The 24,790-nt window shown below is 37.7% G+C and overlaps 2 protein-coding genes across 2 annotated transcripts; both read left to right on the top strand.

The window, feature by feature from the left end:
• Positions 1-1,133: 1,133 nt before the first annotated feature.
• LOC122973221 (protein NLRC3-like) lies at positions 1,134-18,631 on the top strand. The gene is made up of 11 exons (XM_044340573.1): positions 1,134-1,289; positions 1,404-1,505; positions 2,161-2,242; positions 12,274-12,484; positions 12,654-14,412; positions 14,589-14,762; positions 16,238-16,411; positions 17,265-17,438; positions 17,612-17,658; positions 18,392-18,435; positions 18,556-18,631. The coding sequence occupies exons 1-11, from the start codon at positions 1,240-1,242 to the stop codon at positions 18,622-18,624; spliced, it is 2,886 nt and encodes a 961-aa protein (XP_044196508.1). The 5' UTR covers positions 1,134-1,239; the 3' UTR covers positions 18,625-18,631.
• A 518-nt stretch (positions 18,632-19,149) lies between these two features.
• LOC122973224 (NACHT, LRR and PYD domains-containing protein 1b allele 2-like) lies at positions 19,150-23,840 on the top strand. The gene is made up of 5 exons (XM_044340582.1): positions 19,150-19,281; positions 19,414-19,542; positions 19,655-19,802; positions 21,051-21,086; positions 22,802-23,840. The coding sequence occupies exons 1-5, from the start codon at positions 19,159-19,161 to the stop codon at positions 23,068-23,070; spliced, it is 705 nt and encodes a 234-aa protein (XP_044196517.1). The 5' UTR covers positions 19,150-19,158; the 3' UTR covers positions 23,071-23,840.
• The last annotated feature ends 950 nt before the right edge of the window (positions 23,841-24,790 follow it).

Here is a 24,790-nt window from a genome sequence, read left to right as displayed (position 1 = left end):
AACAGGGGGGGGGGGGGGGGGGGGGATGGTCAAACAAGCAAGTAATTACCATCAGAAAAGAATAACACTGATGAAAGAAGGTAAATGAGATGTAACTCTATGACAGGAGATGGAAATCCTTAGACTGTAGAGTTTATCAGATCAGGACCAACGAGTTGTTGACATCTGTAAATCCATCATCCCAAATACTGGAAGGACTCAATTACCAAAGACAAGGAGACATACAACAAACTGTGGCCCCTGATTGAAGCTGAACTATATAAAATGTGAGCTTCAATTTAGAAAGTATGAAAACCTATTGTTTAGGACAGAAGGTTGTATTTTCAGTACTGAATCCAGTCCCATAAGAAGGTTCAGTACTTATGGTAAGGGGTAGAAGTGGGCCTCTACAGGTTAGACTGGACTGACTAACTAATGTAAGTTAAGTTTGAAGGTGAAGTATTGTAGAGGATGCTATTACAGATTAAATATAGATACTGTATTACATATGCTGAAAACTAATGTTGAAAAATCAGCTATATTTCTCTCTCAATTTTTTTCTCTACAGATGAATATACTCTCTCTTGATCTGGGTGATGTGGTTCACCAGGTAAGCATTTGCAAAAATTAAGCAAAGTAAATTAAATTAAGTAAGTGGGCTGACTGCATACTATGATTTTATACTAGGCTTGTAAAAGTTATGGTAAAATAAAATTGTTCAAATAAGGCAACTGCTCCTTGCAGATTAAGCTGCAAACATTTTCTGATTTTCTAGTCAAAGGTTAAACATGCCATTTTAGGCTGTAATCTTCATTAATTACAGTATTAATCCTTTCTGTATACAGTTTACATTATTGTTACATTCATACATTTTGTTCATGGCTTAATAAACAATAATACTGCACTTATATGAATATTACTGAATATAAGAACCAAGAGATACTGAAACTGCAAATATGTAAATATAACAACACTATTTATAGAGTACATACTGTGAATGGGAAAGTGGTCTGTCTCAAACTTTATATACATACATACATACATACATACATACATACATGTGTGTGTGTGTGTAGTTTTCTGTTGTTTTGTGATTTCATGTGATAATCATACTTTATTCCTCATATTCAGAAGTATAAAGTATAAATGTTGGTCTGTGACATATTAGTTTTTACCGACAGTAATCATAAAACACACTATATCAACTCACACAAAGTGTTGGATTTGTTGAAAGGTACTATACGTCTGTCTAGGAGGAATATGGAGAGAGTAACTCCCTCTAAAACCAAGATGTCTGTGAAACTCAAAAGGTAACATGAAAATAAATTCTAACAGAGTCAATTAACCTAGTGGTGCTGTTATTGTATTTGGGAGTTTTGTCATTTGAGGAGTAAAATATGATACAAAGACTTGTATTTTTTCAGAAGAGGGCAGAGTCTCGACTCCCATCTATCCTATGCATCTGGGAACAAACTACTTTATTACAGTGACGAAGAAAGAGTTGTCGGTGCGTCAATACTGCCAAGGTCTGTTGATATATATTTTTATGAGTTTTAACTCAAGTTACTTTAATTGTATGACTTTCTTAAATTCTTAAAGATACCCAAGAAAATAGCTAAAGACATCCTTGTCACATTTGGGACTGGCTCATCCACTGCTTTTTATTGGAAGTGGGAAAGTTTACCATAAATACTTTGTCAAGCATTGGTTTGACCTTGAAACATTTCTCATTAAACTGACACATAAGCCTATTGTTGGAAAAAAAAACTTCCACTAAACACTGACCTCATTCAAACCCATTATGAAATTTATGATTGATGGAAACTTAACATTTATTTTATTTAATTTGTTGCATTTGGTCACTGGTTAATGTAGTCAAACAAGGTGAACATTAGCAAGCATGGTTGCTAGACAGTAACCAGCAATGCCCTATAAAACACTAAGATGTCAGATAGAGGTACAAACAAGACGCTTTTGTCTACCTCTTGTCTACCAGAGATGCATCCTGGAACAAACCACTTCATTACAAAGATAGACCCCACTCAATTGAGCAAACACATGAGAATTTGAAATAACTGATGGTCATTTTTGTTTTTTAGTAGGAAAAAAATACAAACATTATCATCACATTAAGATGTTGATGCATGTGTGGCATATAAATTGACCTTGTGGTCTCCACAGGGGCCTCCATGAGAGTTCCAAAAAGGTATCCAGTAGTCAGTCTGCCATGCCTCTAAAAACAGACCTGGAATCCATATTTACGGTATGTAAATATATTTATATAAATATTTTTCTTCAGCTATCAATCTAAAAAAAATACTGTCTGTAGATGTTGCTATGCTGGTCCCATTCATGATTAAGGATTAAGTGACCTTGAATAACATTAAGGTCATCTTTATCTGGAAATAAAGGCAACATGAGCACTCATGAGTGCTGCTCATAAAACTGCGTACACAACAACTGACTGACATGGGCATGGCTAATACATCCATGCCATGATAGCACTAAAAACATAGCACTATTTTAATCGACCATTTCTAAGATGTGGCAACCCTTAGTTACTGCTGTTACACCTGTCAAGTTTCTCTTCTTGCAGGGCACATAATGCAGTTCACAGTAATAACCATGGCAGTTTTACCACTTGGAAAATGTGTCTGATGTCAAACAGAGGTATACAAAGACACATACCTGCAGGGAAACAGGGCTTCCACACAGTGGGAAAATACTAAATAGTTTAACCTAACATGTAAGTCCACAAAATAATGTAGTTGGGCGGCTGTGGCTCAGGAGGTAGAGTGGGTCGTCCACTAATCAGAAGATCAGTGGTTCGATTCCTGGCTCCTCCAGTCCACATGCTGATGTGTCCTTGGGCAAGATACTTAACCCCAAAATTGCTCCTGATGGCTGTGCCATCAATGTATGAATGTGTGTGAATGGTTAGTGTCCTCTGATGGGCAGGTTGGGACCTTGCACGGTAGCCCCTGTACCCATTCAGCGTATGAATGTGTGTGAATGGGTGAATGTGATTTGTAGTGTAAAAGCGCTTTGAGTGGTCAGAAGACTAGAAAGGCGCTATACAAGTACAGTCCATTTACCATTTGGTTAGGTGCTCCTTGGCCCTGGAAATAGCACTCGGTTACTACTGTATAGGTGGAAAACTAGTTGGCCAGGCATGCTAGCAGTTGTGCTTTTTTGGGAAATTCTGGCGTTTCAACCAAAATAAACTGGGAAGGAACCTCAGGTTCTTTGTAGGTACACTGTAAAACCGAACAGTATAAGCTTATTAAAAATGATGAGTTGTATTACCTCAAAAATTAAAAACAGTTATAACAAGGCAAAATGTTTGAGTTATTTCAACGAATTTTTAATTTTAAGTGTACAGTACTTAACCACTTTAATGATTTTGATATATTGTACTCAAATAATTTGATAGTAATCACTTAATCCGCGTGACGTCACGCACGTGCGTACGTGCCTCTTCGCCAAAGTGGAAATGTCCGCCATTACTGCTGCTACATCCCTGCAGTGCACAGGTAAGAAGTTTGCTTAAACGTTTTTTGCATGTGAGTTCTTTAGATATATTTAGAGCCTAAAGCGAAAGAAAGAGAGATTGGTAAACTTGCTGTGGGACTGCTTGTGACGATATTTTAAGCGAAACGTGCTGTGGCATGCAGCAAGTTTCTCGACCTGACCAGCTAATTGTTGCTAACTTTAACTGTTACCATGCTGGCTGCAATGAAAGCGGTCATATGGTTTTCCGTGGTTGCCTTAATATTTTATTCGTTAGTTTAGTTACGTGTTTTGTCGGGTTTAATTAACGTAACTAATATTTGGCGTGTCTTAGAGTTACTTCATGCATTTGAAAAAACTGTTAACCATATCTGCCTAATTAAAGAGTGAAAGGCAATTAAAATGTTGAAAACACTGAAAGTTAACGTTAATTATTAGAGTACACAACAATAATAGTTATTCTAATGTTTCCCGTTGAGGCGGACCGTTTGTGATGCATTAATTTATTTGTGCAGGCTTTTTAAGTTTTCTGGTTCTTTTCTCAACCAGAAATTGGCGGCATGCGACCCCATTTTAATCGGGCAAGTTTTGGCAAGTTTCAGTAAAGGCAATGGTTTGCATTCAGTTTTTGCCCCGATGTAATGCTGGAACGTTTAACTACACGTCATGTATTTTAGTAAGGAGAGATCATTAAAAAAAATTAGTCTTGTGATTTGTGTGTGAAATAACACTCTCATGGTCAAGGTCAGGGCACAGTGTCCAGGGTTTGTGCAGTAACCTGACCTCCAAAGATTAGCAGTGTTGACGAAAACATAATAAGTAAAAAGAAAAACACCCAACATCCTTATTTGCCTGCTAAACTTAAGAGCCAGTATAGACTTTTGTTTGTTATATTTATTTGGTGATAAAAGGACCGTTCTAACCATTTGTATTTTTTTTCCTATGAATGTATGAGGATTTTTACTTAGCCAAAGTTTAAATATATTAAGTAGCCTGTTACATTTTTTGCTAAATTACACCCAGAAAAGCCTTTAGACGATCAAGGCATCAGCAAGACATAACATTACATTAGTAACCTGCTGAATGTATTTATTCTATGTTGCCCTCACCTTTTAGGATTTTGACATGGAAGACAACTTATTGTGCAAAGAAAGAGAAAATAAATAGCTTAATTTTTTTAGACCAAAAAGAACAAAGTGTTTTTCGGTTGTCCTTGGGTTTTGTATATTAAAGTCTGAAACACCATATTTCATGTAATTTCTGTAATGTAAGGTAACTGACAATTATTCAATGCTTCTCTATTACTTTGCTCTGGTTTTGTAAAAAGATTGCAGCCTATCTCACTTTTCAATCTCTTCTCTCTTCAGGTTGAAATTGAAGCAACAAAAGACTGGCTGAGATACAGATACCAGATTCTTCAATCTGGTATGTTTATAATGCTCTGCTCGTACCAGTTCTCACTCTAAATATTAGAGTTGTAAATAGAATTTTGGTTTCCAATGGCTTGGAGGTGCAAACTCTGTGCTACTCTCTTTGATAGAAAGGCACAGTTGCTTGAACATTATCGTTTACATCATAGCAATGTCTCCTCAGTCAATCAATTGCCTTGTCTCTATGACAACTGTGTCTGCACATTTCATTCAGTAAATGCATTGAAAATTCACCTAACCCAGTTACATACTCAGACGCTTGTGCAAAGTGACAATCAAGAAGGATATGTGTCATTTGTCTGTGCTGTGTGTAAATTTAAAGAACCTTTTAATGACAAAACTCTTCTCAGTCATTTAAGGATGCATTTAAAACAACATGAGATGGTGGATTGTCCATTCAAAAATTGTCAGTACCGCACTAATGTGTATTCCTCCTTTAATGCCCACAAAAGTAGGAATCATCTAGGCTGTTAATTCTCAGATTTTAAGACAGAAATTGTCTTGACAGAAATTGTCTTGACAGAAACTGACGGCCAACCCATTCAGAACCAAGTTGAATCTGATGAGGCTGGTCCGTCTCAGAATTTTCTTGAGCTGGAAGCTCCAGAGTGTAATCCTCCCGACTCTGGATATGACGCTGGTGAATTGCAAACTCAACTGAGAAAAAATTTGGCTTCTTTGTTCTTGAAAATGCACAGTGTTCTGCATGTGTCAGAGACAGCGATACAAGACATAGTGGAAAATCTGGCACAAATATTCACGTTGTCCAAACCCCTTGTGAGAGACTCTGTCATCAAGGTTTTAGGAGAGCATGATCAGTCTATCAATGAGGCCCTTCTTGAGGAATTGGTGGAAGCTGTCATGAAAAGTAATGTTTTTGTCAGTGCTACTGCTGAAGGTGCAGAGCTGTCCAGTGCTAAACGGAGGAAAACATTTGTAAGAAGTCACTACCCTCTGGTAATGCCAGTGCAATATGCTGTGGATTCCCTTGGACACACAGCAGTGTATGTTCCAATACTACAGATGCTTCAAACAATGTTTAAAAATACAGATCTTCTTGACAAGATTCAAGAAACTAAACCATCACCACCTGGAATGTACATGTCTCATGAAGATGGAATGTATTTCAAAGAAAATCAATTGTTGTCAGCGGCAGAAGACCTTAAGTTGTCTCTGATTTTATATGTGGATGACATTGAACTAGCTAATCCTTTAGGCACAGCTAGAAAGATCCACAAGCTTTGTGCGGTGTACTGGTTGCTAGCCAATGTGCCCAGTATATATAGGTCCAGCCTTCATATCATACAACTAGCTCTGTTGTGCAAAGTACCTGATCTGCAGAGTTGTGGTTATGAAAGTGTTCTTTCACCTTTGCTGAAAGACTTGCATACTCTTGAGCAGGATGGCATTTTTATCGAACCTGTCGGCCAATGCGTAAAGGGCACTGTCATGTGTGTTGCTGCTGATAATTTGGCTGCCCATGGTCTGGCAGGCTTTGTGCAGTGTTTCAGAGGACACTATGTCTGCAGATTTTGTTGCTGTACTACAGACCAAATACAGTCCACTGAAGTTTCTGAAGGAGAGTTTAGCATGAGAACAAGGGCCTCCCATGACGTACATGTGCAGAATGTTGTGCAAGGAGAAAATGCATCTCATTTTGGTGTAAAGGCTGAGTGCACTCTCAGTAAGACACTACAGCATTTTCATCCTATTTCTGGTTTCCCACCTGATATACTTCACAACCTTTTTGAAGGTATTGTGCCAGTTGAGTTGGCCTTGTGCATTCGTGAAATGATTCGTCTTAAGTATTTCACTCTTGAATATCTTAACACAAAAATACGTTCATTTCCATATCAGCACTCTGATAGGCTTGATAAACCACAACCAATCCCAAAGAATTTTGCGGCCAAACTAAGCATTGGTGGAAATGGACATGAAAATTCCACTTTGCTGAGGTTATTGCCCCTTATGGTGGGAAGTAAAGTTCCTGAAGGAGATGAAACCTGGGCTATTTTGATGGACCTGAAAGAAATCGTGCAGCTAGTACTCTCCCCATCTTTCACAGAAGATTCCATCCAGTACATGCAGACTAAGATAAGTGATCACAGACAGGGTGTTTCCAGATTTTAAGCTCCGACCCAAACATCATTACCTTGAGCTCTACCCAGAACTAACAAGATGTTTTGGGCCTCTGGTTCACTTATGGACCATGAGGTTTGAGGGAAAACATCGCTTTTTCAAAAGGGTGATACATGACACACAGAATTTCAAGAATGTCTTGAAAACTCTTGCAACCAGGCATCAGCACATGATGGCGTATCACCTCAGTGCACCATTGTTTTTCAGACCCCACACACGAGCCTCAAGTGTCACCTCTGTCCAAATCGCCACACTGCCGCAAGTGGCCAAAGACTTCATAGAGACAAAGACAGAAAGCCAAAACATATATAGTACTTCAAAGGTCTCCATAAATGGCACAGATTTTGCAAATGGAATGTTTGTGTCTGCAGACCAGACTGGAGGACTTCCAAATTTCAGCAGAATTGAACGTGTTCTGCTTGTGGATAACTCTGTTTCCTTTCTTTGCAGGAACTACAAGTGCTGGTACAGTGAGCATTTACGATCATTTGAGCTGACATCAACAGGCAACACCTCTGTGCTTCAGCTGTCAGAGTTAAATGACACTGTAAGTCTCATGGCGTATGATATTGATGGGCATTTGATGTTAACGCAGAAAAGATTTATTTTGATCAGAGACTTGCAGGATTAAAATGTATTTGGAAATGAGGATCTATAGACAGTGGAGAAAATAATCTGCCCTCTGCTGGAAATAATCAGTGCCAGTGACACTGCCCACCACAACAAGCCAATAAAGACTAACTGAACAGATTGTTTTGTTTATTGCAAACGGCAGGCATTTGAAGTTAATGATACTCATCAAAAACAATATTTTTTTTCATTCTAAAATGAAAATTTGAAGTACATTTCTGGCATTTCTTTTGAACAACATCATGATTATATGTTATCAAACTGGATGGTTCCCTTCAATCGATTCTCTCCTTTTCTTCTTAATAATAGGAAATGGCAGCTCAAAACTTCCTACTTCATGTCCATACCTCCACAGACATTGTGAGGAAGATGACTCTATCGTCACGTCCAGAATCTGTGGATGAGTTAAAAACGATGATAGGAGAAAAGTTTAATCTTGACTTTAACTTCAGCCTATCATACCAAGATCCAGATTTTGATGGACAGTTATGTTCCCTTTTAGACATTGAGGAACTTCCACAGAAGGCTGTGCTGAAAGTGATCAGGTCTGAGAGTGATGCCAGTTCAGTAGCATCAGATGACACGATAATATTGCCTCATGCCATGACTCCAGACAGGGTCAACAGATGGCCTGATGTTTTTCCAGTGCCCATTTTTTCCTATGAGGTAGAATTCTTACTTAGTGATGGAAATGCTACATATGACAGAACAGGGAAAACTCTAAAGTTGTCCAGGCGACAAAAGCATGACATTCTTGAGACTCTTGCTGCCAAGATGCATAGCTTCAAAGCTTACCCCAATGATAAGGAGGTTTCAATGGTAGCAGAAGCACTTGTCATTAAGCATCCTTGTCTGAAAGAGCCAGGATCTCAGACGGGATGGTATGGTTGGAAAAATAGTTTAAAGTTTAAGATGGGGAACTTCCGCACTAAGTTGAGTCGTGCAGGATTTCATGAGGTAGCTATAAATTCTGGGAAAAGGAGCCGGAACAACCCAAACAAACCATCTCCTCACACCAACATCAAAAGACCGAAGAGGGCAGAAGTGAATTTCCTTCCCAATTTCCCAAGAGGTGAAAATGCTGCAAGCCTTGAACGACTGAGACTGCAAATTGTAGATGAAGTGAAGAAGAGTGACAAGAACCTTTCTCTGATTGGAAAGTTAATGCAGACTACCTTTGCCCTTCGGCGCAATGAGATCGTCAGTGATGATCCCCCTGTTGATGAGATCCTGGAACGCTGGCCTGCACTCAAAATGGAGTCACAAGTAAAGACATTTTTTGTACTACACCTATTTGAGCAGATCTATCACATATAATTCTTTTACATGACTTTGTGAGGACATGAATAGTTTTACTCAAATGTAGATTAACATACCCTACATGGGTTGGTAGTGTCATTTTTTTTATTGCTGTTTTTTATTTTTCCTTTTCAGAAAGAACACACACTATACGCTGACTTAAGTCGTTTTATGTTTTTGCAGATCTGTGCTGAGTTTCACAGAATCTCAAACATCAACCTAAAGAACTGCTTCTATGCTGAGTTGGATCGACATGCCCCACGTCTTCAGCGCTTGTTCAGGAGGAAAGCTACACGGACAGGTAAAGCAGCTGAAGTCCTCAGTCGGATCTTCCAGATGTATGACCTCCAGGTAAGTTGTTTAAGCTTCTTGGTGCTTTATAATTATGTTACAGTAGATTTTGGTTTATCTTTGGTAGAATTTTGGTAGGGCTATTTGTTTTAATATAGTGTTGTGTGGCTATGCTGTTTACCAGCCATAGTAAGGCAAGAATATGTTCTTGCTCCCAAGGAACAAGTTGATGTTCATGTCAGACGTGCTGCTGTTCTCCGTGCTCTCCCTGCATATCTGCATGATGACGACTCTGGATTTCTCAAGCAATGGGATGTAAGTCAGTATATTTATTTTGATCAAAGAGTCAAATTTCTTTGTTACTCTAATCCAGTAAATCACTGATTATACAAGTTGAAAAATTTCAGAGTTTGAATATTACCATTAAAATTATAGTCATATGAATAGAATGGACACAAATCAGAAAACAGGCATGTGTTGAATATGCTTTTCAATCATGGGTGTCTTTGAAATTACGATGTTTCCATATGCAATAAATCCTGCTTTAATTAATGTTATGTTTTTCTTGGGGGTTAAGGTTATGATCACAGTACACATTCAAAGATTTGTAGACTGGAATGAGGTATAATAAATAACTGGACTGAACATGATTAATAAATGTCTATTCATTTTATTAATCAAAAATAATGCCTCTGCCACTGTGTGAATGAATGAAAATCCACATCTTGGAGAAAACAATTCTGAGTACATGCCATTCAAATTTACCATATTGTATGGATATTGATAATTTTGATAACTTAATAACTGGTTCTAGCCCAATTTCTGTTTGCCTGAATCATTCATACTCTCCAAAATATACAATTTCATGATCTATTCCAAGCTTCAGTTTGCTTCAGTATGCTTAAATATTAAGCGGCCATTTCTCACTGTTGTCACTTGGACTGCAAACTCCAGTGTAAATTAGTCAAATCTATAGTTACATGAAAATAAACAGTACCATGGAAATTCCATAGTGCTACCTTTTTTTTGTAATGCTGAAATCCTGCCCTTGAAGCAATGGTAATATTACCAAGTTTCAGGTTTATCTTAATAAATGCCATAGTTGCTATGCCATGTGTCAACAAAATGTACACTCGCCCCTAAAAGATTAATTGCTTATTTTTTATTTTATGTTACATATGGTGAATCAAATCACATTCATAGATTGTAATTTTTTTTTTTTTACTGCTATTTGTCTTCTGATAAGCCACTGATATATTTTTCAGCAATCGCCCTTTAGAAATAGCTGAGGGAGTCTAGGGCCTAAGGTAACCCTTCTGTTGTTGTCTGCAGGTGGCGCAGTCTGAACCAGACATTGGTGACTTACTGGTTGGGCTCTTGATCAGTGCCACTTCAGATGCCATGTACCTCTGCCCAGAGAAGGTTGCGGTCGTGCTCGAGGGTAAAACAGTCATTGATTTTCCCACATTCGCTGACGCATTTGTAGTGCTTTTCGCACTGATTTATGCACTGCATCTGAATTACCCAAAAGACATGGCAAATACTTTTGACTTCACTCAGAAAGTCTTGATGGGTCTGGAGGATGGAAACATGAGACCCAGGGTCTTGAGCCTCAAAAATGAACTTTTGGCAGTGGAGTAGTTTGTTCCTGTTTTAAAACATCTTAGAGATGTGTTTTTCAAAGATTTTTATTGTTCAATTTTGAATGTGTTAATGTTCAAGAAAACTCATTCTGTACTGGTAAGATCCCATACCATGCGGTTGTCCACTATGTGGTTCTTTTGTCAGGCCATTTTGTTAGGCCCTTACACTATTGTTCAATGTTACTGTTCCTGTTTTTGCACTGAATGGAAGCGTATAGGGCAAGATATTGATGTATAACGTGAAAGTTGTCAACCAGCAGAGATATTGCCTTAATATTCATTGTCATGTAACTCTTTTTAATATGCGGCCATTATAAGCAAACTGAAAAATTGGTGAACAGAACGGTTTATGGCAATATTTGGATAATTTTGGTATCAATTGCCTTTCCTTGTCAGGAAACGTACAAAAATGTTTTTAACTTGCCACGATTGTATATTAATATCATGATAAAAATTGGCATGTACCATTATAGGAGTATATACATATTGTCCACTTCTATAGTTTGGGGAAAAAAGTAATTTCCCAAAGGCCCCTGCACTGTTTTTGAAGGTGTTATCGTGCTAATTTCAGTGTAAAATGTTTTTGGTTACTAAATAAAATAGTAACTTGCATTTGAATCATCTGTGTTAATGTGTTTTTAATGTTTACTCAAAATATGTTTGTATTTTTTAGTCAAATCTACTTAATAAAATTGATGTAATCAGTTTCAAAAAAAAAATTAAGTTGCTTCACATGGAATTTTGAGTTAAAATTTCAAGTGAAATATTTAAGTATAGGGAGGATTGTACAACTTTGTTGAACTTAAACAAGTTAAGTTCACATAAAGTGAAAATAGCTTTACCAAGAAATTAAACATTTTCTGGTTAAGTAACAAAAATTTTACGGTTAGCTATACTTGATTTTTATTAGTAGTCTGAAAACAAAATACTGAGTAATAATGATGTAAGTAAGAAAGTTTATGTAACTTAAAATATTGAGTATGTGTCACTAGAAATTACTTAGTAAAAACTACTTGAACAAGTATGTTTCTTTAACTTAGAAAATGGAATAATTATCACTTAAAATTTTCGATGTAATCTGTTTCAACAATTATTTTAAGTTACATTAACTTATCGGGTTTTACAGTGTATGGAGTTGTCAGAATAACTCTTGACTAACTTGACTCTACCATATACAATTTAAAAGGGGGTTTTAATCCTATACACAGACACATATGCACAAGTGTTGTTATTCCCATTTATAAAGAACAGAGCCAAGCAAGGTCATGTATTGCATATATGATGAATTTGATAATTTGATGATGCCTGCTATTTTAATATTATATTTATTACATTAATTTATTTTGTTTCAGCGGCTTGAGAAGATCATTGGCACTTTTGTGAAGCACCAACTGGCAAGGTTTCAGAGGGCACTGAGTACAGATCACCCAGAATGGTTAGAGAGTGAGGATAAAGATGTTGTGTATGGTGAGAGTGAAGAGCACAAAGAGGCCTTTCTGAGGATCACACAGCATTTCTTGAGAAGTATGAATCAGGGCAATCTGGCTGACTGTCTGCAAAAAAGTAAGAGGCTTTTATTTCAAATATCAACATGATGTAAATAAATGGACATTGAATTGGTTTACATTTCAAACGTATAGTAGAACATGTAGACCTTTTTTGTGGGGGAACGGTAGTACATCTACAACTTACCCATAGTGAGGAAAACTTCTTCTGCTTTACTATTCATTAGGAATCGCCACATGCAAGTGTCATCTCAAATATAGATTGTGGAAAAAAACTCAGCATTTGTTTGAGGGGACTGATGACGAAAGTAACCCAACACGTCTCGATCAGATCTACACAGAGGTCCTCATCACAGAAGAAGGAAATAGACAGATTGAAACAGAATCCATGAGACAAACAAGACCAGAAACAAGAATCAGATGTGAGGACATCTTTAAATCCTCCCCTGGAAGAGATCAACCAGTTCGAACAGTGATGACTTACGGAGTGTCTGGCATTGGAAAAACAATTTCAACTCATAAGTTCATTTGGGACTGGGTTGTAGGCAGAGCCAACCAGGACATAGATTTAACATTTCCGTTCACTTTCCAAGAGCTGAATTTGGTAAGAAAAAAAAAGTACAGCTTGGTGAGACTTCTTCATGACTTCTTTGGCGAAACCAAGGAAGCAGGAATCTATAGATTTGACAATTTCCAGGTTCTCTTCATCTTTGACGGTCTGGATGAATGTCTACTTCCTTTGGACTTCCACAACAATGAGATTGTGACCGATGCAACAGAGTTGACCTCAGTGGACATGCTGCTGACAAACCTGATCAGAGGGAAACTGCTTCCCTCCGCTCGCCTCTGGATAACTGCCCGACCTTCAGCAGCCAGTCAGATCCCACCAGAGTTTGTTGACAAGATGACAGAGGTCAGAGGGTTCACTGACCCACAAAAGAAGGAGTACTTCAGGAAGAGGTTCAGACAGACAACCATGGCCTCAAAAATAATCTCACACGTCAAGACCTCTCAAATGCTTAACATCATGTGTCATATCCCAGCCTTCTGCAAGATCGCTGCTTCAGTTTTTGAGAATATGTTGACAACTGATGAAAGCCAAGAGCTGCCAAAGTCTCTAACTGTGTTTTACATCAGTTTCCTGTTGATTCAGTCCAAACTGCACTTCAGATATTACAGGAATGATGATGATAACCCAGTCTGGAACACAAAGATAAGAAAGATGATTCTGTCTCTGGGAAAACTTGCTTTTGAGCAGCTGGTGAAAGGCAACCCCTTCTTCTATGAAGAAGACCTGAGAGAGTGTGGCATTGATATCAGAGCAGCTTCAGTGTATTCAGGATTGTTTACACCGATCTTTCATGAGAAGTCTAGGCGCAAGGTGTTCAGCTTTGTCCATTTGAGCATTCAGGAGTTTCTAGCTGCTCTTTATGTACACCTGAGATTCAACAACTCTGGTGTCAATCTTTTGTCAGACACACAAACAACCTCTCGGTGGCTTGTGACACTCAGACACAAACCTGCAGCAAAAGACCTCTACCAGAGTGCTGTGAACAAGGCCCTAGAATGTCCACATGGACACCTGGACTTGTTTCTCCGCTTCCTCCTTGGGCTTTCACTGGAAACCAATCAGAATCTCCTTCAAGGTCTGATTAAACCAATGGGAAATAGCTCAGGGACCATTCAGGAAACAGTCCAGTACATCAAGGAGAAAATGAAGGAGAATCTCACCCCAGAGAAAAGCATCAATCTGCTTCACTGCTTGAGTGAGATCAATGACCATTCTTTAGTAGAAGAGATTCAACAGTATCTGAGATCAGACGGTCTCCCCACAGACCAGCTCTCTCCTGCTCAGTGGTCAGTGCTGGTCTTCATCTTACTGTCATCAAAAAATGATCTGGATGTTTTTGACCTGAAGAAATACTCTGCTTCAGAGGAGGGTCTGCTAAGGCTGCTGCCAGTGATCAAAGTCTCCTATATATCTCTGTAAGTGGATAGATAAGTGGATATATCAACAATCAGATGCTTTTTTTACAAAGGACCTTAGGTGTAAGAGTTCTTTAATTGTATGTCTGCTTCATTGATTGTTTAAGGCTAGTGGTTGAGAACCAATCACATTAAACATTGGTAAGTCGTGTTTTTGCATGTATATCTCTTTGAAGGTTGAATACGTGTAAGCTGACAGAGAGAAGCTGTGAAGTTTTGGCCTCAGTTCTCAGCTCCCCATCCTGCAATCTGAGAGAGCTTGATCTGAGTAACAACGACCTTGGGGATTCAGGAGTGGAGCTGCTATCTGCTGGACTGAAGAGTCCAAGCTGTAGACTCAAAACTCTCAGGTCAGGATAACTGTAAAAGGTGAACCCACACATTTAACACTGAGTTTTATGGCTTATTTTACTTTTATAGCAGATACCAAGTGACTATTTTGCAAGGCACAAGCAATCTCATGTTTGAAGTAGTCTGAAGTCTTGGCTCCCAAGCCCTAAACTTTGGTTCAAATGGACATAAATCAATAATGCTTCATAAAATTAGGGTTTATTCACTCTCAGTATATATTTCACCTACTCTCTGTGGATATAAATGGGGTGGATAAAATATTAGAAACACCTCTAAGTATAACAAAATACAGTTCATCAGCACCACAAACTGCAGCCTCTTCAAACCAGTTTCAACAAAAACTAAACACTATAACCTTCATGGGGATAGGATTTATGGCAGGGCTGCTGTATAACTACGTGAGTTTTTAAACTGTCAACTGATTCAGTGTTTCCACACACACACAAATTGCTACTATGATTTTTTAATTTTGTCAGATATTGAAACTTAATATTCTCAAGCACTTCAATGAAAGAAGACCCTAAACTTCACCACATGTACTAATCACAATAAACATTAGTTACTATTTTCATACTTTTATGGCAATTCATTCATTATTTGAAACATCCACAAAAATGTTCAGTATATTTTCATGTCTTTGCAATTGTTTTTTGTTGTTGTTGTTGTTTGTTTTTTATGTACCCGGTGATGAACACACACACATTTCTGAGATTTCCTGTATTGTTACTTTCCATCTTTGAACTGATGGACTTGAGGGTTTTAACCAATTCGTAGTTATTTGCTTCAGGGCTGCGATTCTGAGTATTCTTAATAGGTACTGGTCCATTACCTGCATTAGCTCTGGTGGTGATTTTCCAAGAATATGTATTGGGTTAACTGTTTTTCTTTTCATATTGAGAACACCCATGATACTCGCCATGACTAAATGCCAAAATGATTTTAAAATAGGACAGAAAAAGAAATGTGGGAGTGGTTTGCCTTTGTCCCACCGCATTTTCTCCAACAGTCTGATTTCATTGATGTGTTAATCTTAGAAAGTACATTTGGAGTAAAAATTTGTTTTATGAATTTCTCTGCACACTTGCTTCCATTCTTCTTCATTTAGCTGATCTCCCATTTCAGAAATCCATTTTTGTTGAAAACTGTTATTGGTGTTCATTTTGTTTTCGAGAGTGTTTTTGATTACTTTGTGATTTTTAATCAGAAAGTTAATTAAAAGGTGCATTTCTTTAATAGTTTGGTTTTTAAATATTTTGACAGATAGGTCCTTACTTGCAGATATTTACAAAAAAAACAAAAACATTTTGTACCAATTTAAATCTAGAGACTAATAACTGAAATGAGTTTACGATATTGTTTATCAGCATTTGTGAATATGTTCTTAATCCTTTTGATGCCCATACTTTCAGTATTTTATCTAGTTAACTGTATATACATAACTGTATACAGTAAACTGTATATTATCTCTTTAAAGGTTGAAGGGCTGTAAGCTGAGGGAGAGAAGCTGTAATGCACTGGCCTCAGCACTCAGCTCTCTGTCATGTAGTCTGAGAGAGCTGGAGCTAAGTAACAATGACCTGGAGGATTCAGGAGTGAAGCAGCTTGCTGCTGGAGTAGAGAGTCCTAACTGTGCACTAGGAACTCTCAGGTAGCACAATGTCTTTTTATTATGTATTGTAATATGTATTTTTTTTTCAACTGAGTTCAATTGGGAAGCCATTTTACATTTTCATGTGTTTTGTGTTTCACCAGAAAATACTCAGCAGTCATCCACACTGGGCATAAAAAGTTAGAATTCCTGTTAACATAATTTTCAAAGAAAATATAGCACAAAAATGTTGGTTGAGTCAATCAGAAAAGGAAACAACTTTTGACATGGAGCAACTGAAAACTCTAAGCAGATTGTTAAAGTAGTAGGTCAACATTTTGGAAAATATGTTTATTTTCTTTCTTGCCAAGATTGATACAATTCATGTTTTTTCATTCAATATGAAGATAGAACCAGTAGCTTAGCAGTAACACTGGAAATAGGGGGAATCAGTGGGCCTGGCAAAAATCCACCACCCAGCAACTCTTATTTTGAATAATAAACACATATCTTATTTGTTTAATCTATACAAAAACCAAAGTGAAAGAAAAACAAGTTGTGATTTTTACAGGGGGTTATGTGTACAACTATTCCTTGGCTGGTCACTGTGACCCTGGATTGTCACTGTGCCTGACCACTTATGGGTCTAGGTTTATGTATGGAGTAAATAAACAAGATATAATGTGTTAATTAATAAGCTTTAGAAGTGCTGGAAGGTGGATTTTGTTACCTTTGGACAGAGCCAGGCTAGCTATTTCTCCATTTCAAGTCTTAATGCTAAGATAACCAGCTGCTGGCTCTTATATTAATCTTACAGTTATGGTGTTATCAATCTTCTCCTCTCCTTTAATTTAATTCTTACCTAAACAAATTGTTCAGAACTGTTAGAAGACTGTGTTTTGTGTGCACACAGACTTTCCGGCTGTCTGGTCACAGAGGAAGGTTGTTTTGCTCTGGCCTCTGCCCTGAGCTCCAACCCCTCCCATCTGAGAGAGCTGGATTTGAGCTACAATCATCCAGGAGATTCAGGAGTGAGACTTCTCACTGCTGGACTGAAGGATCCTGACTGGAGGCTGGAAACTCTCAGGTAAAGAGACACCTCCTTAAACAAGGCTGAGAGTTGATTAACGTTAACGTTATTAAGAATAATTTGAGAAATACTGTTTCACTTCTGTAGTGGTCGTGTCTAATAGGTAGTCAAACTTGTCAAATGCTTGTTTTTATTTTAAAGAATGTGTTGTTCTGACTATATTCTCTCAGGGTTGACCATGGTGGAGAGAAGAGGTTGACATTCGGACTGAGAAAGTGTAAGTGTGTGTTTTGTGCATCCTCTATAGACTTTCACAATCAAACTAATCATTTCCACACTTACAGAAACTAGAAACCAAACACTAATCTGTATAAGTGGTTTCTGTCATTTATGGTTAAATACATATTATTATAGCCATACTAGTGGCATGCCAATACGAATAGCAATTTTGGTCAGTCTGTCCACCACTTTGGTCCAGGGTGAAATATCTCAACATCTATTGGATGGATTTCCATGAGATTTGGTAAAGAAATGCATGATTGCCTATGAATCTTAATCACCCCCGGGGGTTTTCTGTAGTACCACCAGCAGGTCAAAGTTTTTACATAACCAGTTAAATATCTCAACCGTCTGTGAAATGGCTAATGCATTAAAGTTTATTGTCATGAGATTTCATTCATTTTAATTTACCTGCTGAACTCATGATGTTCCCATCAGCCTCATCTGTACTGTATAATCTTATCTTAAGATGGATAACATGGTAGTAGTAACAAGTAGTAATAACTACCACTAAAACATATTTAGAATTTCATGTTTCATCAAAATTCAGACATCTTTACTATGCACTAGTATTACAGCAGTACATGTGTTTTAAACATCTGAGATGGTATATTGTATATATAGTACTTACATAGTACTTACAATTGTTCAGCAACCATATGACAGCTTAAAACGCGTGCATGAATTTTCATGATTTTATAATGTCTTACTTTAATTCATCATTGTCAAAGGGCCTTCTGGAAAGTTGAAGCTTGAAGCTTCTGGCAGTGTTATGGTAAGTTTTTTATTGTTCTTTTTTAATATAAATGTTTCTTACAGACATACGTATGATATTTTAATGTCTACAAATAGTTACAACCCCTGCTCATTAAAAATGTACTGCCTTCTGAAATAGGACTTCAGTGACTGGACTGAGCTGAAACCTGTAGTCAACACGGTGGATGAAGTTCAAACCTATAGGTAGAAAGAAACAAAGCAACAAAGCAATAATTTTAGAAAAATTCAGTATTTCATTGTGTAGTAAATCAACAACTTGTTTTCACTTTCAAACCTTAGCCTAAAGTCTGCTGCAGGTTGCTTTGAATGCAGTGTGTCTGCCCTGCGATGGGTTTGTAAGGAGAAGGTCAGCTTCAAATACAAGTTTTGCTCTTGGGAGGAACACAGGGAGAGGCCTTCATGCATGGATTACATACCAGCAGGACCCCTACTGGACATCACAGTCACAGCTGGAATGTTAGAGGAGGTGCATCTCCCACACTGGATATGTACAGGCATGATAACCTTATTTATCATTTTACAACAGGCAAATACATACATTGATCTATCACATTTCTCATTACTCAAGTTGTAAAATTTTTTTGCAGATCACAACTCCACAATTTCAAACATTTTTGCAGTTCTGCATGTAGATAACTGTGGAGATTTTGTGGAAAAAGTGTCTGAAGTGACATCATCCCACGTCAAGCTACTCCAACCACATTTCTCTCCAAGAGGGGTCATGATCCGGAAAAAACTGGGCTTCCCAGTGAAAGTTTTCTATGACGTGTTAATATACCAGACAAACAAAGCATCCCTCACCCTGCATGTGTACCTGGTGCCACCTGATCCAGTCCTACAACAGGTTATTTGATTCTGTCACAGTAATAATATGAACTATTACAAAATGTAGCAGCAATGTTTTTACTACATGGCTACATGGAAACAGCCAATTTAAGCAATTTTATAGCAAAAATGTAAATATTTTCCCTCACAGGCAGTGGAGAGAGAGGAAAAATCTGATGCATCCAAAAGAATCCGAAAGCCAAGCCCCGACAAGCCCCTTCAGATGGAGAATCATTTCCTCCTCACAACAGACACAGACGTTGCAGAAATCTGCCCCAATGTATGGCTCAATTGTTAAAGCTGTTACTACTTTTCTGTATGTATTACATTTTTGGTAATTATAAATATCTATAGCCTTAAGTCTAAAGCCTTTTTCAATATTTCCTCTACAGAAACTGAAGCTCACATGTGAGAGGAGAAACCCCAATTTCTTTGAAGTGTTTATAAGAAACGCAGAAAGAGACTTCAGCCTAAAACTTGAAAGTGAAGAAAAGAGAAGTAAGGAAAAGGACACAGTCTGGACCTGCATTATTCGGAAAGGTCAGTGGCTTGTAAATTAAAATGACATACAATTCATGTTTAATCCACACATACCACCTTTGTCCTGTTGAGCTTAAAGGGGATATATCATTCACATTTACAGGTCTGTATTTTTAATCTGGATGACACTACTACCTGATGATTTTGACTGCAAGACTTACAGCTCAAGAAACTCCTTATTTATCATATACTCGCCCTTTAGGCCATTTTCAGACCAAATCCGGCAATGTGTGAAAAAGCAGCCCTCCCAGGGGTGGAGACCACATAGAGCTCAGCAAAAAAACACAGCGGTCATCCAGCAAGAAGTTGAACTAGACCACTTTTGCCAGAACACAAACTGACGTCACGCTGCGTTGGCCGGTCACATACATGCAACCACACATTCCTAGTAGATTACTTTGTAACGTGAATGCCGTATTTGATTGTTTATCTCACAACTATCGAGATGAAAGATAAAACATTTTCCACCGTGATAACTTTCCAGAGTTGTAAAATCCTGTCTGTGAGTATTACAAACTGCTTTGCAGTGTTTTGGCTTCTGATAAGTCCTTAAATGCATCAATCTGTAACTCCAACTCTACTTCCTGGATTGTATTTCTTTGTCTCACCAGCACCTCAAATAACATGCCCACACCACCGTAGCCCCCTGTACCAAATTGCCGGATTTGGTCTGAATGCAGCCTTATGCAGCCCCTCAGTTCAGCCTCAGTCTGAGACAGGCCGTTTTAGCTCCTGTCTCTTTAAGGCCCCCCTCCTGAAGAGCCCATGTGGTTCCGGAGACCTATTACAAATTATTGTAATAGGATTTTACTTTTTTTTTCATTCTTTACACAAAATGCTAACTTCTCAAATACATGTATGAGCTTCAATTGGATCCGAAATATGAGTGGACAACGAAAAATAACACATGGAAAAACCTTAATGACAAAGCTACAGATGGCTGTTTATGGGCTTGCTTGACGAGCCGACGCCACCCCGTCAACAAAGTAGAGAAAAACATTGGAAATGGAGCATCCAGAGCAGGCTGAAACCCTGGCTTTTGATTTACAGGGAGCATTTCTTCATACGTTAACATGAAGTTTTGGAACTCTGATCATGTAAAACATAGACATCCGATGTCATGACAGAATGTAAATAGCAGAAAATCACAAAAGGCATACTATGTCCTCTTTATTATGTTTTAAAACACTAATTAAGGGAAATAATATCCATTAACTAATGAGCAGTTTAATCTCCAATTTATTTCAGATGACTACCAAAAAAGAAGCAGTTATTATGAACAAGGTAAGATATTTAATATAATTCATGAGAAAAATGTAAATTTCAAGAGACATAATGCTTTTTATATCTGTAATACATTGACCTTTGTCAGCTGACAGTCCCATTTACATATACCTTGTTAACATATTTCTTACGCTGCTATTAGCTTCTAGTAAGTGTTGCCCCCTGGTCTGGTGGGTGGCAGGAGGGGTAAATGGTAAATGGTAAATGGACTGTACTTGTATAGCGCCATTCTAGTCTTCTGACCACTCAAAACGCTTTTACACTATGAATCAAATTCACCCATTCACACACATTCATACGCTGAATGGGTACAGGGGCTACCATGCAAGGTCCCAACCTGCCCATCAGAGGAAATCTAATCATTCACACACATTCACACACTGATGGCACAGCCATCAGGAGCTATTTCGGGTTAAGTATCTTGCCCAAGGATACATTGACATGCAGACTGGAGGAGCTGGAAATCAAACCGCCTATCTTCCAATTAGTGCACAAACCGCTCTACCTCCTGAGCCACCTGAGATGTTCATACACCCTGCAGCTTTGTGTAAAAACAGAGACAGAAAACTTTAGCTTGCGTTCAGCTCGTCTGCAGGATTTATTCTGCTTCTTCAACATCAGAATACTTAACACTTGACTCCCTGAGGTGATCAACTAAATGCTCATTGTAGCATCAGGTAAGTTACTGTATCCTCAAATACAAGATATCCACAATATCTTCAAAAAATACATAAGTAACCATAGTATAGGTAATTACATTGAAAACTGAAGCACTGTGAAATAACCAAAATGAATGGCCTTAAGTGTCCTTGTTCTTCAGTTGTGCTTGAATTACATATTAATCAACAGAACACAAAAAAACGTTTTGTTCTTATTTTGTCACTGCAACTAACATTTTCCCAAGTTCGACACTTTCATCCCCATGCACATAAAACAATAAGTGTACAACCTCACAGTGAGTAACTATTAAATTTACACCTCATATTACTCCTACTCCATTGTCAAACATTCACCTCCTCCAAACAGACTGTGGATACATGCACTAGCGCTTTATGTATCTTCAGATCGATTAACAAGCCAAAACAAACCCCTTTTACGTGTCTTATTAGCATTTCCATTGTACTCTGTATTCTAACTTACTCATTAGCAACAGGTCCGCTAGCCTAGCATCACAGTGTATAGCTAAACATCTCTATTTCAACACATTACTGCAAAACCACTCAACTCTAACGTTGCACGTCATCACAAATGATTCACAACACTCTTATCCCTTATACTGGAGGGAAAACAGAGGCAGAAAACTTTAGCTTGCATTCAGCTTGACTGCAGGATTTATTCTGCAGTGCTTGCCTCAACGGGTTTTCAATTCCTCCCAAGCGCTAAGCGCCCTCTAGCGACCTGTTTAAGCATCGCATTGACACGATAACAAGAAGAGTACAATGGAATTTGGAATTTAATCACTATTAAACACAATAAAATAAAAAAATATAGGGGTGTCTATTTTTAAACACATTTAACTTATTATTTTTGCAATGAACTGTACCAAAGTCCTGATGACTTTTTAACATCTTTTTATGCCATTTTTAATTCCTGTAGATACATTTTTAACCCTTTACACTCTGCATATTTATGTCTGGTATACACAACATTTTTAACCCTTTACATAAGCTCTGTTGTGTTTTTTCCAATGCTTTTATCTTCCATGACTGCCTCAGGTCAGCATTTCGTGGATCGCCATCGGACAGCTCTGATTAACAGGGTGAAAGATACAGAAGCCATCCTGGACGAGCTCAAGGACAGGGGGTTGATCTCAAATGAGAACTATGACACTGTGAGAGCTTTGACAACCACACAAAATCAGATGAGGGAAATTTTCAGGTTTCTGAACTCAGCTGGCAGAAGAGGCAAAGACGCTTTCTATGAAATCATGAAAGGGATGAAACATCTGAGGCCTCTCATTTCTGAACTTGAAGGATCTGGGTAAAGGGACGAAACTGAGGAGAAGCTTCAGACTTCAGCAAGTGCATGTTTGTCTTTAAAAGCTCATGGAAAATTTTCTAACACAATGTGTGGAGACCTATTGTATATATTCACGTGAGGCCATGGGACATTCTGCACAATATATATGTTCTGAATGAGTAATACAAGCTCAGAAGAAATATTTCTTTTTGAAACATGTCTTCTTTCATACATATTTTTAACATTTAATCTAATAAGTGAGTGAGTGCACAGGAGCACAAAACAGTGTCCATATTCACAGAGAATTAACCAACTCTGTATTCTATTAAGATTTTTAGCCTCTTTTAAATCATAATTTCACCATTTTTTAAGCATATTTAGAAGCTGTTTGCCAACACAACTCATTGCTAACAATTTAAGACATATAAGTGTAACAAGCAGCTTGAGTTGTTTTTTCTGCCCTCTAGCAGTCAAAAAAAGTATCGATAAATGCAACTTTAAAGTGACTATAATCAATATTTTTCATATTTTTATATTATTTTTTTTACATCATCTACAGTATATCAAGTGACAATGTGTGATTTTATAGATGTCTCTCATAGTGATGAACCTACAGAGAATTATCAGCGACAGTGCAGCTCCCCTCTGCTTTTCAGAGCTTTATAGCGAGTGTCAGCTCATTATTTAGCTGGCCAGCTGCAACTTTACTGTTTTGGTTCACTCTCACAGCATAGTTTTTGGCCACAGCAGGCAGCTGTTTACAGAGAAAAAGCCGTGAAAACCCAATGTACATGACCTGCTCAGCACCAAACATCTAACACAGTTAGTGATGAGCTAGTGAACATAGTGGAGCATTTAGAGGCTGAAGAACCAGATATTTCCATTGAGAGTTGGTAGAGACCAAAAACAGAGCTAAAAGAGGGTGAATATTGGACTTATATTCACCAGGTGGACAGAAACACAGTTACAAATGAAAGATGATGTTGTTCCGAACTGTTTAAAAAAGTAACTGTTTGCTAACAAGTTCAACATATCAATTCAAAAGGTTGTGTTCACAACTTGTTTCTGCTGCCCCAAAGTGGTTTAAATATCAGGTGATGCTATTTTAAAAACGTCTGTTGTGAGATCTTTTTCATAACAGAAGAATCAATGAGGTTTCTTTTTAACTTACAAGAATGATGCAGCTCTTTTTTCTTAAAATATATTTTACATATTTTATTGTACATTTCTATTTTATATTACTTATGATTACTTGATTTTTGTGTATATTTTGACTATTATGCATCACAACACCAAGGCAAACTTCTATGTGCAAACCTACTTGGTGATAAACCCGTTTCTGATTCTGATGACTACTATAGATTATGATGGTCAACAAAGTTTTGAAATAAAAATGGTGAATTATTTTAATCCTGCGTCACTGATTTTTTTCCTTGTGAAATTTCTGTCCTCCAGTTTATCTTGTCACCGATGCATCAAAGACAGTTTGCAAGAATTCTGTACATTTGTGAATTAACTGTCTCAAGAGAGCAATCACAGAGTAATCACATATAAAAATAACAGTGCAAAGATTGAGATGTAAATAAGCACTTTAGATGTACATGTACTTCAGATTTTTGGTCTCAGCTTTGCAGGATAATCATTTTGATCCTTATCCTTCAAATTTTGAGTCAAAAGACTGTATACACATATAACTCAGAGCCTTTTTGGTAGGCAGCAGGTTACCTAAACTGTACAATGAATAC

This window comes from Thunnus albacares, chromosome 22, assembly GCF_914725855.1.
Source record: "Thunnus albacares chromosome 22, fThuAlb1.1, whole genome shotgun sequence".
NCBI lineage: Eukaryota > Metazoa > Chordata > Actinopteri > Scombriformes > Scombridae > Thunnus > Thunnus albacares.
Note: the sequence above shows the minus strand (reverse complement) of the source record. Positions and strands in the feature narration are given on the sequence as shown.